Raw genomic sequence first — 20862 nt, 5'->3', positions numbered from 1 at the left:
AAGTTTTTCTTAGTATTTTATTAGTAAATAAGTATTTTATTTAATTGCACAGACCTCACTAACACAGTCAATTAATTCTATTATATAATTATAGGACCCAGAATCGCGATTGTGGCGCCTCCCCTTGCGGCTGCCTGCGCGAGCACCTTGTGGCGATTACGCACATTTTGGTATTTTTTAGTATTTATAGAGCTTATTGTGCGTAATCACCGGGTGTCATGACATTTCACTGCATATATGTATGAACGTATGTATATGTATAATCTCTTGAACTTGAACTTGAACTTGAACCTGTATGGTCCTTTGAGCCTTCTTGGCAACTAGTCAGTTTAAACTACTATCGGAGAAGTTCATCATCTTCCACCTATCGTACGATTGCCATTGTTTGGTGGATTGTTTTCCATTATTGATTTTACAGTTTGAAATCTCGATTTAAACATGGATTTTGGGAATATAGAATTCCTTTACATTCTAATTGTATATTTTCCTTGAAATTGCACCAGTCAACCTGGTGTAATGGATCAATTTGACAGCCCTAGTTTTAGCAAAATATTTCCCGCAATGTTTTCTTCTTCCACGCAAAAAGGGGCGGAAGACCATGCATTGCCTAATATATTGATGAGTGAAATGGACAGTATGTGTGTGTCTCTGTGTGTGTGTGTGAGTTTAATCCTCGCTGCAAGGTGATTTTGCCTGAGGTTTTGGGTTTTTCTGAGCTGTGTCTTTGCCGCCGCTCACAGTCAGTGACGAGAAGAGAGCGAAGACACTCTCCCGCCGTCACCGCCTCCAATGGAGAGAGGGAGAGAAGGAGCCAGGTTTGTAGCTGACGCATAACCGGAACTTGGGAAGGCGTGGATGGTGGATGGCGACTAAATTTGGCCACAGATTATTTAATGTTTATATCCAGGAAAATGGCTGGAGAGTGAGAGTATAAAATTGGCATCGCATTGACATCACAGGCCAGAGGTTTGCATCTCGGCCTACAGATTGTACAAAAATTAACATTGTTCCCTAAAAAGATCCCTTAAAAAATCCTTATTTTTGACCATGGGACAAAGTAAATTTTGGGCTCCCATCATAAGGGCTATTTCATTATTCCAGTTGGTTAACTTTTCAATTGGATTATATATCAACTATTGGTATCGTGAAGATTTATTTTGATATTGAAAAACATGTATAGAGGTAATTTGGCTTGTTTTTAAATGCAGTTTAATGTGGCCGAATATATTTTTTTTTAAGGAAAAGCCCAGTTTAGTGCTCCACGACCCTTGATATTTCAACCCTGTGTCTTGGCGTTTCATGCATAGACATACAGCTTCCGAAAAGGAATTCTAACGTGAAATTCATTGTTTGTGTCCTGTCCTCCTTTCTGGGGGGCGGGAGCAGCACTCGCCCCGGGACAGAAACAACGCAGAGATGGTGCGAGTGAGGAAGGTTAGAACGCTGCTTCCCCCGTCACCATTTCAGGGTCCTTATAAGATCCCCATCCTCACGCTTGCATCAACTTACATTTCTAATTTTGCAGGTTTTTTGTTTTTTTTTTAAACTATGATTTTTTTCCTTTCACGGTGCTGTAAAAGAGTCATGCTTTGCTTGTTTGGAATGTGATGTGTTTATAGGGATTTTATTTTGTTCATTTTATTTCTTTCATCTATTTTCTTTTGGCTTTTGCTCGACCTTGTATGTTTGCCCCCAGCTATACAAGAGCGTGTTACCGAAGCCACTTTATCAAAGTAAAAGTGTTTCGTTGAAGTAGTTGCTATTCTAAAGAGAACCAAAATGTTATTCACTGCCTTGTGCTGTCCACAAGAGAATATACCACGGTTTTTAATGTCAACCTCTATACTGTATATACAGTCAATCCATAGACTGCCACAAATTTTAACCAGATCATGTCAGTGGGATCTTTGCTAGGCTTGTCAAGGCTTGAGACTCATTTTCAAGATCTTAAGAGAATCATAAGGAGATCTATTGTATTGTAAGATCAGGAATATCAGGTTGGTCTGATATTGAAGTCTTCTCAAATCCTCTAGTGTGTGCTAGGATCCCAAGTTGTGTGATCACAGTCAGGGGCGGAAATCTTGGGGGGTGGGGGGTGAAGGGGGGGGGGGGTGTCAACAGGGGGCTCAACATATCATTGTCAACATAACTATGTTGTTTTAAATAATACAGTGATATGCACTGAAAGCTCTTATGCTTATTAAAACAATGCGTTTTTAACTTTCGAAAGGTTGCGTCCCCCCCTCATATGCCTCACAGTGGTTTGGTCCACTGCCATCTCCAAAACCCCATACGCGCCCTCAGTACGAGTGTCTATGGAGCAATTTCTGGAAGTGGCGGCTACTTTGCAAAGGTTTTGAAACATAAAATAAAGGATGTGTCAGTTTTCTTTACTTATTCTTATTCTTTACTTTACTTATTGCTTGAATCTTGTGCGTCAACACGGCCACCACATTGGTACGGGGCAGCTGCGTCTCCTAATGCATGTACTGTATGTTTATTGGGGCCGGAGGTCCATCCACAATTAAAATCATCATAACTTGCTGAATTTTCGACCGATTTTCAAACGGTTTAGTTATTTACAAATGCCAGATGTGTATAGATACTTGGTTAAATTTAAAATGCAGGTTTTCATGCCAAAATCTATCTTTTGTAGATAGTTACAGTAATATTTCTTTAATAATATTATAAAAATATGATATATAATTATTATATATTGAAAAAAATACACTTATTATATTATATTATAATATACAATATACTAAGTGTATTCTTTTATTCACCCATCACCTGGGGCTTTAAGTGTGTGACGCTGTCTTTTGAAAGTCTTCTCATCTATCCCTGCCGTAGGGATCGTAGACAGTGAAATGTTCTTCAAAACTGTTGGCAGAGTTGAATTGTACAGCGATGCTGGCGTATGTACCCAGTGCTATTTAGGAAGAATGTGGAGGAATAAACATTGTGGGGCATCAGTTCTGCTCGGACTGGAACTCACACAGGAAGGGAGCATTATTGATACACACCCATTGTTACATACATGCAGATCACATGTCAATTTCAGCGCAGCTCATTAGCTGTTATCATCGTCCATGTCACAGTACTGATGACTTTGATAAGATACAGAGTGTTATTCATACAGTTCTTAATAACAGCGACCTTCTCAAAGAGCTCCAGAGGAGAATCAATGTGAATGAAATGACAACTGCTGGCTCAAAACCCATCAGGAAGCCAATTTTCTCAGGGTAAAGCTTCTCAGGTAACTGGGAAAATAAAGTGAAAACCATTGCAGTAGGGTCTACGAGAGGCTTCTGCCAATCCTGCTGCTGATCGTGGTCACCTCACCAAACGCAGTGATGAATTTTGCAGCCCTAAATAAAAAAAAACACAGCCTCTGCATGTACCTGTCAACCTGTTTCCAAACTGAAATCAATCGGCTGACCTTTCCTTCAAGGTTTCTCAGACTGCGCTCCGTCTTGCTGCACCCGAACCCCTCCACGTGTCCTTATTTGTTTTGAATGACGCCATTGCAACTTCTGCCATGCTCACCGATCGCATACAGAATTGCATTTCACTGCAAGTCAAACAGTAACAGTAGAAATTAAACGTTTGTACCCTTTCTACACTTTGAGACCAACGGAGTGTCCCGTTTTTCTCCCCCCCCACCCCACAGAAAAGAGCTAAGAAACTTGAGGGCGAAACTATTTATATCAGGCATAGCAATTTAATGTTGGAGGTTTGTATCCTATCCTTGGAATGTACTCTTCCTTTTTGACTGTCTGCCGCTGCGAGTTTCTCCGTTTGCATGACGGTGTCGCTTGTTCGTTTTGGCTTGGACATTTCTTATTATTCTCTTTTTTTTTTATGATTATTATTTTTTCATTTCCCATCTCTTCAGCTTCCTTGTTTTCGGCTAAACCCTAAAGGCCTGGCATGCACCATTTTCCTTTCCAATTCTAAAGCAAGTAGCTTGACCACTTCTCTTTCAATGTTTTTTCTCGGCCTTTCCATCGTTTTGGGGAAAATACATGATTGGTTTCTGTTTGTCGATTAGAATACGTACAGTGTTCAGAGCAGCACGGCAGGAAATTGAAAATGGCCGATGACTTTTGATGATTTTACTGAGTGGGCCTCATTCACGTGAACAACGTGTAATGGTAAAGTCTGCTTTTAAACTTTTCCTCATGTTATTTTTTATCTTTTTTTGTGAGTGGAACTATAATTTGAATTCTAAGCCTTGTGCCACCTTCGCTTCAGGTGGTTTCTAGGTGTTTCACTCCCCGGCCTGGTGCTCCGCTTCGTCCTCTGCTCAGTTACACACAGCAAATATGGAAACCGACCGGAGTGGGTCCCTCTGCCCCAGTCATGTATATTCCCAGACATGTGACTCGTTCCTGCATGCTGATTCTCACCGCTAAGGTCCATCTTGCCATTGTGACAGTTGATCCTCACTGCAAAAAAAAATAAAATCTATGTCAAAAAAGAAGAATAAATAATAGAAAAATAAACTTGAATCAAGAAAATGATCAGCGGACCATTCTCGCCCGGCCAATTCATCCCAAAAGCAACAGACATAAGATATATTGCTTATTTTCATTGTTAGATTTCATTATTTTGCAGTGCAGACACCCCATATCAAAGTGAGGATCCTGACATTTCATGCATCGTCTATTCTCTCTGTCTTTTGTCACCGTGCACAGCGCTGGAATTCATCGTCTCTCTTCTAATGTGCCGTTAAATATCCTGTTTAATGGCACAATGGTAAATAATGGTCTCCTGGATTGAAGACAGCCTGCTTTTCTTTGCATTTTTTGAGCTAGGTGTCCATGCTAGGCATGGACATTGATTCCATTGTCTCCGTCGTACATTAAAAAAAAATGGACCTGAAAGGACATGAAATTGAATGGACGTGGCCTTTACCACAGTTGTGTATGAAATATCGCTCCCCCTCAAGTGCCAATGTATCACAAAATCTGTTGACTCCATACCTATTTTTACGCTCTCCTTTTTCACTTTTTTTCCAGTTTTCCTCCTCTTTTGCAAAGCGACGACTGCTGAATTCATTAGAATTACCCACATTTTGTATTTTCTGAATTCTTTGCGCGCTGCCCAGATAATAGGCTGTCAGGGAGAACCGGAGGGTTTACAGAACAATATTTAAGTGATTTATGGCACCAGGAGACCATTTCACCCAGCAGATTTTCTTCAGACAACGCACCCACCCCTTCCCCCCTGTGCTTGTGAACTGAACTCTTAGCTGTTCAGAAGATGTTTTAGTTGCCCTCCCGGATCACGATGCACCTGCGGAAGGCTTTTTCCTCACGCCCGATCGCAGCTGCCCCGTCTCAGGGAGAAACATCGACGGTTAAACACAGACAAATTAAACAGTGGTGGTAGTGGTGGTGGTGGGGGGTTGTGTCTCGGTTCGTCTCCAGTGTGTGTCTGACCTCAGAATGTCACCATGCTGCATAGGCTTGGGCCGATATTCGATAATAAGAGAATATTGCGATATTTGCCGCCATTATGCGACATTTTCACAGTATCGAATATCGAAAATTGTGCTCCGTCACGTCTGTCGCACGCGAAACCGTTGCTCCGCTTGGCGCTAGTAGCATTAACATAACCCCTCAAGTGGCCTGATATCAGACAGAATTCTCAACTCGTCAGACTCCATTTCCATCTTCAGAAGAATCAGTCAACTCGGTGGAGTGGGCGGATTCAAAGGTCTGGAACCAGGCAAAATGGAAAGGAGACAGTTAAACAATCTGCAGCAGGGCACCACCATATTGGATTATAACATCATACATAACTCACTTCCGTATTCTTGCGAGTTCACAGCATGCTTCGCAGATTGTTCAGTTAATTGTTTAATTTGAAATCTTATTGGTCAAATTCTTGTTCGCAATTAATTGATAATAAATTAATTGCTATATATAATATAATATTATTACTGTATATCTTTAAAATGTTGTTTTAATAATTGTTATACAATGACGGTTATGTCGTGTATCGCAATATTTGGGCGGGACTGCATCGCAATATAAAATGTTGGATATCACCCAAGCCTACAATAGTGCTGCACGTTGTTTAAAGAGGGAATGTTTCACTGTATTTTTAGATGTATACATGAGTAAGTCTCATCTCCAGTGAATCTCACCACACCTACTGTTTTGTTTCTCTTGTATTTGTGCTGTCTCATCCTGCTCTATTTTTATTTATTCATTTTAAAACTTCCCACTGTCCCTACCTTTCCGCCTCCACTCCGCGGCTTCCTGTTTCATCCCGTTGTACTCTACCATCATACAAGTGATTTTACCTCCACACCCTTGATCTCTATTCTGCTTTGCCTGACGGAGCTTTGTCCCTCATTTCTGCGCTTGCTCTGCATGCCGCCCGACGCAGGACCTGGATAAGACCCAGACGGAGATCATGCGCCACCACACCAGCATCAGCGAGCTGAAGAGGAGCTTCATGGAGTCAGTGCCAGAACCCCGACCCAGCGAGTGGGACAAGCGCCTCTCCACAAACTCGCCCTTCCGCACCACCAGCATCAACGGCCAGATGCAGTCCGGTGCCGGGGTAAGTCCCTCTTCAGCTTCAGCAGCTGAACGGGTGACCACTTCGTTGGGTTTACAATGTCATCGCACATGAATGATGTCAGTGGGGGGAGGGGGTTCTAATTATTTGTGCTTGTACATGGATAATTCTTCCACTTGGTGGTGCCGTTGTTTTTCTCATTTTCTCATTCAATTGGTGGGTAAGAGTGAATCCAACTGCAGTAGATTGTAATGAGTCCAATCCCTTGGTTTTGCTGTGGAAGAAAGAGGAATTCGACCTCAGGGGTTCTAGCAAAATCAATTTACTCACCCACAATGGGCCTGAAAGAGAGTCTTTCTCATTGTACCTACTACTGTGTGAAGACAGCCTATGTGTGTGTGTGTGTGTGTGTGTGTGTGTGTGTGTGTGTGTGTGTGTGTGTGCGTGTGTGTGCGCGCGCGCGCGTACGCGTCTGTGTGTCTGTGTGTGTGCACAGGTGACGATGTCGTCTGTTGAACCCACATACAGAGTAGTCGGTGGCGTGTCCGAGGTAAAGGAACTCTTAACTTGGCGCTTACTGGCAGAGGCTGCAGCAAGAGACCACAACCTGACGATTCTTTATGAGCCATATAAAGAACGGGCTTTTATTTTGAATGGCGGTTAAAAGCGACGGTCAGATGATCAGTTGTTCGCCCCTTCCTTCCCGGATTGTGCTGACCTGCCAGCTTTAGGCCCTCCCCCCCTTACAAAACACTCCTTTTTTATCCCCCAAAGTACTGTGTTATCCCCCTTCCGCTCCATCAATGGCTGCCGCTGGCTTCTGTCCTCCCCTGCTTGAATTGCAAAATAAAAGGCATGGCTTCGGGGCGGGATCCTCCCCGACGATGTTTCAGCATGACTTTGTGGCAGTAAGGATGTAAGGAAGTTTTTATCAGTGAGAGAGTGATGAGCATAAATAACAAAAACAAAGCACAAAAAACAGGCAAAACATGAAGAATCATTGCAAAAAAAAAAAAAATCAAACTGACCCTTCCCTCTCATGTCATTCCACACCTGTCCCCCTCCATGTTTTGACCCCCAAATCCGTCCAACCTTGTCCAATGTTGTTGTGTCTTCTCTACCCCCCCCCCTTCCCCTCCAACTCCCTCTCAAGTCTTGCCCCGGCTCCCCTCTCAATTCTCCGCCCACTGCCTCACCCTCTCCGCCCGGACTGTCTCCATTGCTCCCTCTTCGTGGCGAGGTGGACGCCGGTTTTCGGGACTGAGCCCGGGACGGCAGACGGTCGGCGACTTATTCTGTTCGCCGGACCCTCGCCTCATAATATTAACTCTTTCCCTGACATGAGCTGGGATCCAGTGGGAGTGGGTTGGGAATTCGGCCTCTATCCACCCAGATGGCCACGGCACAATAATCAAACCTCCCTGATCTTTTTTCAAAGACCCCCTCCAAGACTAGGCCACTGAACGGCCCATTTGTACTAAGCCTATCGAGCACAATTTTAACGTTTGCAAACTCGAACCTGATATCTTCTATCTCTTCGGGTTATTATGAATTAACTTTTTAAAGACACACTAATTCAAAGTGTGTCTGTAAAATAATGCAATAGCATGTGAAGTTAAATTATTATATACATCCTACAGCGTAGAACACTCCAGGAAAGACCTGGTACTGTACACGATAGGCTCGGCAAGGCATAAGGTCATAACAGGCTGATGCTTCAGTCACAGAAAGCAGTGCGGTTGCCACACTGAGGTCTGGCCAACTCGTCCATAACTCAGTTTTTCCATCCTGTGTCCATCCTTTCCCCAGTTGGCATTTGAAAGACGTCGCACTGCCAAAACGTTTGCACTATTGCTAGCAAATTTAGCTGCCAAAGACTACCTTTTTCTAATCAGATCTAAGGATTAAAGGTCCATTTTAAAAACAGTAAATTATCTACTATCCCTTCCTCTTCTGTCCTTCTTCCGCTTCTGCCCTGCATTCACTCAAGGCGCCAATATACAGTACTCATTTGAAAAATGCAGGTGCCTGAGAGACCCTAGAGCGAACTTTTGGATGGTTGTGTCACGGTTTATCAGCCGAGGGGAGGGACAGCGTCCATCCTTTTCCAGTTAAATCCTTCACTGTATCATCAGGGTACACAGACATTTTCAGGCTTGGATCGTTGTATATACATACTGCCTACTTACTTCTGCTGCAATTGCACTTGCTCAGGGTGCGGCCTGGTTTCGACCACCCAGGGTCCAACGCCCTCACTGCCCTTATTCTGAAACCCACTACTAAGTGCAGAGTGATGGATGCTCAGCAGCATAGTAGACGAGGAGACGTTCTTTCAATAGATGCGTTGCCGGAGACTTTTTGCAAAGAATTCACTAACCCCCCCACCCCCATACCATCATCCTCCAAATGGGTGCTGCCCCACTCTGCCTTGTCACTACCTTCTACGTCCACACCTCCTCCTTCCTACCCCTCCATATGTTGACCATTTCCTCCCCCGACCCCTGCCCCCACCCCACCCCCCGCTCATCATCCGTTCTCTTGTTATCTGTCTCTCTTGGTTCCCCACTGCCGGGCACAGCGAGGAGGGAGGCGCGGTAAGGTAAGAGCTTGTGGCGTGGTCCTTCGTAGCCGCGACTATCTTCTGGACGAAGAGGATGAGGAGGAGAGCGAGGAGGACGGTTGGGAGGAAGAGGAGGGGAAGGAGGGAGAGGAGTTATGGTGGTTGTCGGATGAGGAGGAGGAGCGAGCGAAGCCAAGCGGCCGCACCCTGAAGGTGTCCATCGACATGCCGGAGGAGGCCGGGGCCTCGGCAGCTGCCCCCCGTCATTTGCAGTCCACCGGGCTCCCGCCGTTGCGCCTCTCCTCCTTCCTCCTGTCTGGCCTACTGGTGATGGCGCTGACCCTGCTGTGGCTGGTCTTCATCTGAAATGGCTCCCAATTCCGAACATCTTAAAACCACAGGGAAAAACGTCACTCTCTCAAGACCGCTTTGGGATAAGTGTCATGTCTCCCCCCCTTCTGTTCTGTACAGATCAGCTTCCTGTTATTGCCCCCTACAGTACGTTTACCCCGCTCGAGTCACGCATTCACATACACACACACACACACACACACACACACAGAACAAACTCTATCCAATCAACGTTAGATGAACGGGGAATGAAAAAAAATAGCCCCTCCCTAGACTGTAGTGTTTGTTTTTTGAAAAGACCGCCCATTAAACCGCCCCTGGTATCAGTGGCGTTACCAGGGTTGGTGGCACCCAGTGCGGTACCTCATGGCTCATACATCTACAATAGAAACACACTGTTTTCATTTGTTTTTTACTCAATTCACTTAAGAAATGGAGATCGGAGACGCGCAGCAGAGCTCTGATTTCACAACTTCAGATTGGGTGGGCAAAACGCACGTTTAACTTTTCATTGGGTGAACAAGATTCACGTTTCGCCAGCCGTGGTGTCACCCCCTCTGATGGGGTCACCCGGTGCTGTCCGCACCCCCACCCCCTTAGTGACACCACTGCCTCGTACCAAAGGCATAATGTTTGGTTCGTTATCACACAGGGAAAGCCAACATTTACCCTTGCACACTGCTACACGCAATACTTTCCTCTCTTTCAGGAGACTGCCACAGCTTTCCCAGTCAGCGTATTTTATCTGGGACACTTTTAAAGTCGCGGATTCAAAGCGCCTGACGTCAATCAGTCGGCTGAAAACTCTGAAGTACAGAACGTGGTTTCACGTTGGAGCATTGCGTTGGGACAAAGAGGACGGGGTGGGGTTGGTTTGGGTCCGGCCGAACATGTGAAATAATCCGTGAGCTGTTCCGTGTATCTTCAATGGCCTTAAAAGTTGACTCTGTTGCACTTCTCAAGGCGCGGGTGTAATATGTTTACCCGACCTCGCCTCCGGTGGTGGTCAAATCATAGAAAACACGCTCTATTTGTTTCCCGATTGATGTCCGACGTGTGTTCTTGTTAACCGCCTCTGCCCCCTCCCCCACCCACCCCCAACCCCAAGAGAGAGAAAAACCTTGTGAAGAAAATAATTTATAGCCCATCCATATACACCAGTATCAGGGTTAAGTAGAGTGATATTATGGCAGGCGATGCACTTAAAGTGCATTTCCAAATGTTGGCTGTATCTCAACAGACCAAGTGCACATTTGCGTATGTTTGCCAGGCCCTTCATTTTATTACTGCTCGCCATATTCTTCAGGCCCTGAAGCCAGAGTTGTTGGTTTTATCTTACTGAATACTTTGGATTCAACGATACGATCCTGTTGTGTGTTAACTAGTCTTGAAGATATCAAATTGATTTTTCTTAATATACCAATCAAGTGGCTTTAATGAACGTCTGTCTCTGTCTCTCTAATTGTTCAGATTCATCCATAAGTACTTTTCAGATGATAAAAACTTGTACTAACTATTGAGCATTGATTGACAAACAGTTTCTCATCCTGTCGTCCTGGGTTGGAGTTAAGGCAGTGGCTCGGAACCCTTTATCTTGTTGACAGGGAATATTGATGAACCATTTGTTTTCAGAGAATGTGCCAATGGAAATAGCTCTGGGAAAAAAAGTACTGTAACATGTTTACCCTTTGAAATGTTGCTCAAAGCAGATTCATTAACTGAGGCTGCCTTGCGGAACTGGACTATTATTAACTGCAATCAGCTGTGCATGCGAGTACATGTATTAAATATGTTAGAATTTTTTTGTCTGTGTTACTCACATGCGCAGTTCCTGATGATTGAGTGTTCAGATTGACTACAGTACTTTGAAACTGTAAGCCTGTACTTCCACTGTAATGCACCCTGTTGAAAAATCACTATACCACATTTAGCGTAGTGCTTTTGCCATTTTACATGATATGGTAATGCTTTATGGGAGATTTCAAGTATTCATTTAAAAGTAAGGTACTAGGTGTGAAGTAAGTACTATGAAAATAAATGCATTTAGCATGTGTAGTTTGGATATACAGTATGTGACATCTGGTTGTCGATCCGGTCTACACGATTCATTGCATCAATACCTTGTTGGTAGTTTGGTGTGTTGATCTGCAGCCTTCTTCAGAAGACGTCACTGGTTATTTGGGACAGTAATCCGCAGTCAGGGGGCTCGACAACTGCCCCTCCCCTGGAATACTGTCCCAGATATTCTGCCAGTCAACACTAGACACCAGTGTCTAGTCACTTCCCACAGGTATACAACAACCGTCTCCTGAGGAAGGCTGTTGTAGAGTACACACTGAAACCGTCTACCAGGTATTTAACACATCTCTAGTCTACTTAGAAGAATCGCATGTCGTACTTTCTAAGGCCACGGCCACACACGGCCTTTGTCATTGCAATACTTGACAACCAACTGAATTCATTTCAATATTCAATCTCTGCATACACTTTTGGGAGCAAAGTAAAGTCCTTGCCAAGTCCTTGCCAAGTCCTTGCCAAGTCCTTGCCAAGTCCTTGCGTGGATGTAGATGATGCCATTATGTTGTCTACTGTCCTTCAAAATGTAATCAAAGGGCCAGGTTAAGCTCAGAGGTGTTGGCGCTTCAATTCTTCCATTGCACTGTAATCACAGACTCTGATGGAAGAGCCTCATCCTGTGCCTTAGACACTGAGGCATTGGATTTCACTACACACTACACTTTTTAACGTTTTGGGTTGGCTTCTGCTTTGGTTTCTGAGGTATATCTTCCTCACACTTTATACTTACTACAATGATGACAGCATAAACTGGAAAACACATATCACAAGATTAGAGATGTGAGATCGACATTCCTCCACATTAAAAGTCTCCTTTTATTTACCAAGATTCTGAAAAACACAATAACTATCAGATTCGTACATAAAAGTAAATTCAACCTTCTACGCTACAGTATAGTATGTGTTTTACATATCTTCTTTTAGCCTTTTTCTTAAAATGCTCAACGATTTAATAGCCTTGACGGCGACCTAAACAAATCGTTCTTTTTAGCACAAAGGTTGGCGATAGAAATAAAAATTAAGATAACTGAAATTAATTTATGAATCTTTTTGATTTTCATAATATGCATATCTGAGCCACTGCATGTGGTTAACTGGCAGGCTTCGGGCTCCGTGCTCATCTCCGCATCCCACAGGAGGACTCTTATTATGAAAAGCACATGTTCAGCCTCTCAGCCTCATTTACTGTAATTACTAACAGGTACAGAAGACTACATCCAATAGTAACCCCCCTTTCCTGTCAGTATTCCGAGTAGACTCAAATGCTTTTGTGGTTGTTTTGCATTAATTTATCTTGAAACAACCGGCTGGCATTTACTCTTCCCTTATAACAGAGATGCAATCTGAATAGGGTTATGTTGTATGTATCTTTTCCACTTTTGCTCCAGATATAAAGAACGTGATGTTTTGTAGAGCAAATTTTGTAGAACATTTGACTGTATGCGTTCCGAATATCTTGTTATATACTGTACTTAAGTCCATACACTTGTTTGCAATAGAAACTGAAGAACAACTTTCCGACTAAAATATGGTTGAAAATTCCAATGCTAATATATATATTTAAAAAAATGACACAATCCAATGTTTAATGCTATCAACTATTAATAAAGGAAGTATTTTTTACTGGCTCCACAAGTTGGACCAATAGGGTGGTTTCTTATTACCAAAAGGATCGTGTGGACCTATTTTATTTTATTTTTTAACCCTTATTTAACCAGGAGGTCCTTTGAGATTGAGTTTTTCCGTGATAGCACACCAGTTACAAAGTTACAAAAAAGTAAAGGAATACCGTGTTCTTTTTATAATTCAGTTAATGAAAAATAATTGCTCTCTCAAGATCACAGACTTTTACCATGGCTATTGATGGCTATGTTGATTCTTTTGGATGTTTCAGGAACACGTTTTTGAGACATGGTTTGTGAATGTCATAGAAATGAATGGTGAACACAGATGCTCGTGGTAAAAATGAGTGATGTCAACAGTCAAATGTTCTACAAAAAAGCATTCATATCCCTGAAAGATGATTGCCAGCATTGTTGCTATACTGGTAAGAGGATACTAATGGCTACAAAATACTGCGGAGACCAGATGATTGATGGAATTTACTCACATTATAATGTTTCATAGTGCATTTCTGTTGAGGCCTATATGGCTTTTAACTGTTTTCATTTGTAGAATTAGCAGAGAACTGTCTGATGGTGTGTATCCGACCCCCCCCCCCCCCCAGTCTCCTGTCCTAAAGACCCAGACAATCACCATATCGGACGTTACCAACTCCCTGCGGGGGACGGTGGCCAACAAGGAGATCCCGCTGGTGCACACCGAGACCAAGACCATCACGTACGAGTCTGCACAGGTGAGGAGCATTCTGGGACATGTCGGTAAGGAGAATCAGGAAAAATTACGATGAGTTTGTGCTTTCTCCGCTTTCTCCCCGCTCCTTCCCCAAGATGGTCTGGTCTAACATTCCAAAGGTGTCTCTCCCGCAGGCGGCGGATAGCCCGGCCGAGAGGGACGCGGGCGTTCTGCTGAGCGCCCAGACCATCACGTCAGAGACGGTCAGCACCACCACCACCACCCAGATCACCAAGGTTAGCCCACCCCACGGCCTACACCAGCGAATCAATACTAATCATGTCAGGGGAAATGACTGCCATGCATCTATGTCATATGTCACCATGTTTTATGTTACCGACCTCTGCTCCTCAAATTGCCGCTGTCTGGTTAATGGATACGTGCTGGTTGTTTTGCTACTAATGCCCTGTTAAAACATTGTTTCGCATCACCTACTTGAGGAGGCATTTATATTTCTGGCTCACGGCACAATTAATAGAGTTAGAATTGTGCCGCAGTCCAATGGGGCGAATGATTTAGCCGTCAAGAAACCATGATTAATAGAAATACTCTGCTTAGCAAATGGCGAGTCGGGGAGCTCCCCGACAATCTCCTTTGCATATTGCATTTCAAACACAATCTCCGGGATTGTCAATTAACTTGAGACACTTTTGACTGCTTGCTGTCTGCTTCATGTTTTAAAAAATGTCCTTTATCCTGCATTTTAGAAGGTCTAATCATTTGCCCCATTGGAATGCATTGAAAGTCACTGAAAAAGTTACTCCATACTGCAAAAATAAGGTTTAAGGTTAATGTTCTATGGATGTGTTGATTGCAAAAAATAAAAAAAAAATTAAAAAAGAGCCAATCCTTTAAATCCTTTTTTGTGAGGATCATGTGTAATCCCATGCAAGCTTTGGATGATATAAATGACTTATTTATTTACACTTTTTGTGTATATATCTCACTTGCGTAGCCTGTTTTGGTATCTTTGCAAATTTTTTTCTGTCTCCAGACTGTGAAAGGAGGTGTATCCGAAACTCGCATTGAGAAGAGGATTGTCATCACTGGAGACACAGAGATCGACCATGATAAGGTGAGGAGTTCTAGTTGTACTTCACTGGCTAGACCGAATGAATGCTCTTCAGCATCAAAAAAAAAATAATGTAACCCCCCGTTAAAAATTGAGGGATGCCTGAAAGACTTAATCGCACCTCACAGCGCAAAAAGCAAACAAAAGACAATGTCAAAAAAGAGGAAAAAATATACCCCCCCCTCCCTGCCATTGTTTAGGCTCTGGCCCAAGCCATAAAGGAAGCCAAGGAGCAGCACCCAGATATGTCCGTCACCAAAGTAGTGGTACATCAGGAAACGGAGATCACCCCGGAGTAGGACGGCGGCCCCCGGTTCCAACAGCTACCTGGGAAAGGTGAGAGATCCACACGCACCACTTACTCTTCTGTTGGGAAGAGACTGGGAGCTGGGAGTTTCGCCAATTTAAAGATGAGAGGAGAGATGGAGAGAGCCGGCTGAACTTTCAGCTAGAAATAGCTGAAGAATGTGCAATATACAATAATCCTAAAAATGAGTAAACTAGAAAATAGAGAAATGTCAAATCTATGATAAATAAACACATATATATATATGTGTATGTGTCTCCATAGAATACACACACACACACACACAAAACAATATACCTAAAAATAAAATAAATAAAATAAAAATTGTTTATTAAAAATAATTTAATAAACAATGAAAAATCTAAAATTACTTAATTATTAATAAATTAATCAAAAGTTTTTAATTAATATTTTTGTAATGAATAATAACTTGATAGTTAACTCCAGGCAATAAATACTCTTACCCGGTCTTGCACTCCTTTTAAAATCTCCTTTTGAAATACTGTGATATATATTGTCTAAAATTCAAACTACAATATGATATACAAGGAACCATGGGAACAATTGCTAGGGCCCAGTATTCTGTTAGAGCCCCATCTGACCAACTGATTCATCTGGGAACACAAACAAAAGAGTCAACCCCCCGCACTGTAACTGTAACCAGTAACTCACTCATTACGTCAATAGCTTCATTAAGACTTTGACCAAAGTGGTTAAATACTTCATATTGTTACAAGGCTTCCCCTTAATGGCCCGTTTGAGGCAGGAGTAATGGTACAAGTCGCCACCTTAATTACACAAACGCGATGACTGGCTACGAATGAGGGCTCCAGCAGAGACTAAACAGGGTTACGTAAACATTCCCTATGGGTGGTTAGGGGATGAAAGGAGGATCGCATTGCAAGCGCTAGTGAATGGGAAGGAAGGAATGAAGGAAGGAAGGAAATAGGAAGGAACCTTAAGGAACTGAGCAGCGATGACAAAGACATTTAATATCCCCGAATCGGATTTCTAATAGTCTATTGCCAACGTGGCCGTCCCAGCGTGAGGTAGGCTAAAGAGCGACGCCCATGTGGCTTTAATTCTGCTCTTGTTTGTGTTCGAGTAGAGTTAAAGTGTGTCCAAGCTTGCGAGCGATCTGGTGCTGTTTAGCCCGCTTCCAGGGTGGTATGTAAACACAGCATGGGGGGGAGGGGGCCGTGGGAGGGTGTCGCTCAGGGTCCGGTGCTGCATGCATGTGAGTCTCGCCCCCTTCAAGTCAATCAGCTTCACTGTGTTTACATCAGAGTTGAGCCCAAGAACAACTTGTATTTGCCCCTTCTGACACCGTCCCAACGGAAAACAAGGAAGGATCCTGAATTTGGTGAAGGAAACTTCTAGATATCAGCAAAATGATCTGCTACTCGGGTGACTAAGAAGAATATCTCTTGAAACAAGGAAACAGCTCTCGTGATAGAACGCGTAATCTTATAAAACATTCTTCTTGCTTTCTTGAAATGAAGATGTGTTTATTGACATTTCCTCTTCGTCAAAAGTTACTGATATGACTTGACTATGAGGAAATCCATGGAATGAGCTATTTATTCTTATTCGTAGAAAGCATATTTTTGGAAAGCTTGGGAAAAAGTCAGAAAATACACAATCTAGTTCGGTCAATTTAGTCTCAAAAGTCTCGCACTAAAAAGAATGAAGAATATATGTGCATTTCATGTTTTGCAGTGTGCCATTCACTGCATAGAATCCGCCTTGAAGTCCGACTCATATTGGACAGATCTGCTTTCTCTCAGGATCCAATCCTGGCGGTTCATCAAACAGACTTGACAAGGCGGCCAGATACAGATACTGTATCTCTAAACAAACCCTCAGAAGATACAAAGGCTGCATTGCCGCCATTCCATACTCTCTCTCTCTGCACATTTTTCCAATTGAAAATGCATGTTGTACATGCAAAAAATGATGCCTCTGGGCCTCTGGTGCAGCCTGGTGTCATTGAATGCAACATCTGGCTAAGCCTGCCGCTTTCATTCAAATCCAATGGTTTCCCAAAAGAAATGCTAGAACATCGGCTCCAAACCTTTTCTGACTCACGGCCCGCTTGAAAATCTCAAAAATGTTTGCGGCCCACATCCAGACAGGCGTGTTCTCAGAGCATGTTTGTTTTGACTATCAAAGGAGTGCCACACCGGAAGGAGCACGTACTGCAGCGATCAACGTACGGTTATTTGGTTTATTGCTGTCATGCATTTTCAAGGTTTTTTTCAAGAAAAATGCAATGGAATGAGTTTTTAAACATTTAAATCATTAAAATCGTGTTTTTTCAATGATTTGGTGGCCCACTTGCAGTACCCTTGTGGCCCACTAAGGGGCTGCTGGTTGAAAATTGCTGCGCTGGACTATGAACAATGATAACCATTGATTGGCCATTGGGCACACACCCCATTGACAAGGCTTTACAAGTAAATGTTTTGGAAGCTGCTTTAAATGTCTGTCAACCATGAATCTATTTTATTTTGCGTGAAATCTCGAGAGCAAAGGGGAGAATTTCGTTAGAGCAAAAATAATCTGTAACCTAACCTGTTTCCGGAGAGGAATTCCACAAGTCGCAAGTAAACATCACTAAGATTATTTGCAAAGTGTTTGAAGAAAAGCTGTTTGGACGCAGCACATGCCCCACCCTGCCTTCAAACCACGGTCGTCTTGCTCCACCTCACAGGACGGGACGGTTTCGATGGTGCCATTGATTTATACAGTAGAACCCTGTTTATCCAGGCCTCAGTCTCCAACATTACCATCTCTATAAGCCGCCAATTACGATTACAATTGGCATTACCATTACTGCATTAAAAAGCACAGAAGAATACTGTATGTCATCAATTATCAATTCCGTCTTTCGGATGAAATAAGCTCTGCTGTAGTTTGTTCGACCCGATTTTTCCTTTTTTTTCTTTTTTTTTTTCTTTTTAGTTAAGTAACCAAACCGATGATCTCATGACTCTTTTCTCTGTATCTCTTCTGTCTTTGTTAAATGAAGGCTGGTCCAACAACTCTGCCACCGGGGAAGAACCGGAAGACACATCTCCCCACACACACGCACTAACACACACACACACACACACACACACACACACACACACACACACACACACACACACGCACACACACACACACACACACACACACACACACACACACAATGTCCATGGCCCTGGATGTCTCCACCAGACCACATCAGAGGGAATGCGGCGTTGAACTTTGAACTATGAACTTCAAAAGCCCTATTTTTTGTTTCTTTTCTGGAGTTCAACCAACCCCAGGGGGTGGATGAAATTCCCACCCAGGTTTATTTTTATTTTATTTTTTATTTTTTCTCTCTTTTTTTTTTTTTTCCAGGGATTCCCCACAATCCTCCCCGTCTCTTCTCTTCACTGCCACTGGAGCGAACACCATTATACTGATTATTTAAAAGATTATAATCTTTTGCTATTTTTTTTTATGACAAAATGAAAGTTTTAATACATTTGTGAATTTACTCCTCCGATTTGTCTGGAGATTTTAAGAAAACAATCGGAAAAAGGGCATTTGGTCTTTTAATCTATTTGAAATCACTGGTAGTTTTATTTTTCTACAGTCTTTCTTAACATAAAGGTAAAGATCGTCTTCAGGGGGTCAGGCTTTTTTAAATCAGCGTTTCAAAGTGGTCGAGGTGGATTGTGGGTCTATTTTCCTCTCGCTCAAAAACAACAACCGCAAAAAACCACCAAGAGGAGGCAGCAACATCTCTGGGAAGTTTGGCGTCGTCCCTTTGTACTGTAAAAGTTTATTTTAATTTTGCCCTCTCAATGTGAAAAATAAAAACCATACAAAAAAAAAAAAATCAATATTTTTTAAAAATGACATGTAAAAACAAGGTAGTCTTCATCAAAGAAAAGGTCAACTGGTGGAAGTCCTAATTTCGTCCTGATTAAAAGTCCCGACTCAGTTATTTGGCTGAACCCATCGCTTCATCTTTTTGATTCGTTGAGATTTACCAGGATCAAGAAGACGGTCGCGGAATTTTTCTGTTTTTGGTTGTGTTTGTCCGTTTTATTCCTCTGTGGCATAATTTGTCTGTACTGTATGTGTTTTGACATTTTTAGATCGTCCGTCTTCTCGGTGGTGCTCTTATGTTGTAGTTTGTATTTGGAGGATCTCGCATTATCACTGTATCACGGGTTACACATGCATTCATTCCACAAACTGGCCCGGCGAAGCAACAGCTCGGGGTTGTGTTTTTTTTCCGGCGCCTCATTGTGTACTTTTTATTTTTGCTCATGTTTCTGCTCTTCTACCAAAAGGGGGCAGTGTACACTCATCTAGGAGGCGGTTGGGACTAAGACGCGCTACAAATGCATATGCAACAAATCCTACAATGCATTGTGGGATAGTGTTCCAGAAATGTCATACAATTTTACCAAACACAGTAAGTCAACAAGGAACTATTCACATTCTACTCAATGCACTATGGTTTCGGACAACACGCTAAAAAAAAAAACCTCACATGCTAACTTAGCTAGCCAAATAGTATACTAGCATGCAATTTGGGACGCGGCCCTGGTTACAGGGCATGTTTTTACACTTTTCTCAGTGAGGGAGTTGGGTTTGATGCGGTCGAATGAATTTAGCAAAACAAAGCGATTCGGAAAAGCAGGAAACTCACCGTGGATGTTTATGAACGCCAAACAGTAGCGCTGCAGCGCAAGGAACCCCATTTTTGAAAACAAGACAGCCGACAAGGCAGGTACGCTGCTCAAATCTTTGCAGTGTTTTGAGCTTAGCCGGCTTTTAAAGCCAACAGGCAAGTGGTTCAGGGGTGACCAGATACCAGTTTCCACAATGTACTTTTGTTATTCGCTGACAGTTTCATGTTACGTCTTATCCGGTTGAACAGCGCAGTGGGTATATCAATCAAAATAGAAACGTTGGTATTTCAATCAGTACTCTGTATCAGCGAGCAGCCCGTAGAGTCCTTCAAAAACTGCATCCCTAGTTAAGCGCAATCAAAAAAATAATCTACACTCATTTTGTATTATTTATTTTTATTTATTTAAATTATTTGATATTTAAAATATCTTCAAAGGAAAATGTGACTTTTTTTTTCTTTTTTTTTTAGTACACATGTATTCTGTACAGACACCTTGATGTGCTGCAGTTATCTCAGCGTCCTGTTCTCTCTTTAACTGTTGCGCTCCCGACACAACTTTGTAGCTTTCTGTTTCTCCTTTTCTTCAACGCGCACCCTCTTCACCGACACCGTAAGGAAAGGAATCATTTAAAGAGCACCCCGGCACTGAATAAACATTAACGTCCACACCTTATTGCACCCATTGCCTACTGTTATGTTTACTTTGTAGTCGTGTTACGCTATCTATTGTTTTGACCTGTTTTGTGGGGAAATAAAATCTATTTGGGAAAAAAAACAAAAAAAAAACACACCAAATCTTTTCCATACGTCAAGATAAATAAAATGACATGTTTCCATTTTGTTTCATTGCGATTCCAACAGACAATAGGTACCGATAAGGACGCCTTTGGATTCAATATGTTAATATGAAATATATAAATGATTAA

At 42.6% G+C, this 20862-nt stretch overlaps 1 protein-coding gene across 1 annotated transcript in view; it reads left to right on the top strand.

The window, feature by feature from the left end:
- Positions 1-18362, top strand: part of epb41a (erythrocyte membrane protein band 4.1a) — a gene marked incomplete at its 5' end in the record, with an annotated part of 33315 nt that extends 14953 nt beyond the window's left edge. Inside the window, 9 exons of the mRNA XM_080013719.1 lie at positions 741-815; positions 1387-1434; positions 3671-3733; positions 6400-6576; positions 13749-13877; positions 13996-14112; positions 14871-14951; positions 15149-15284; positions 18287-18362. Coding sequence (XP_079869845.1) covers positions 741-815; positions 1387-1434; positions 3671-3733; positions 6400-6576; positions 13749-13877; positions 13996-14112; positions 14871-14951; positions 15149-15247 — 789 coding nt within the window. The 3' untranslated portion in view covers positions 15248-15284; positions 18287-18362. The remainder of the gene's footprint in view (positions 1-740; positions 816-1386; positions 1435-3670; positions 3734-6399; positions 6577-13748; positions 13878-13995; positions 14113-14870; positions 14952-15148; positions 15285-18286) is intronic.
- Between the last annotated feature and the right edge of the window lie 2500 nt (positions 18363-20862).

This window comes from Zeus faber (assembly GCF_960531495.2).
Source record: "Zeus faber genome assembly, chromosome: 1".
NCBI classification, from domain to species: domain Eukaryota; kingdom Metazoa; phylum Chordata; class Actinopteri; order Zeiformes; family Zeidae; genus Zeus; species Zeus faber.
This window is presented reverse-complemented; position numbering and strand designations above follow the sequence as displayed.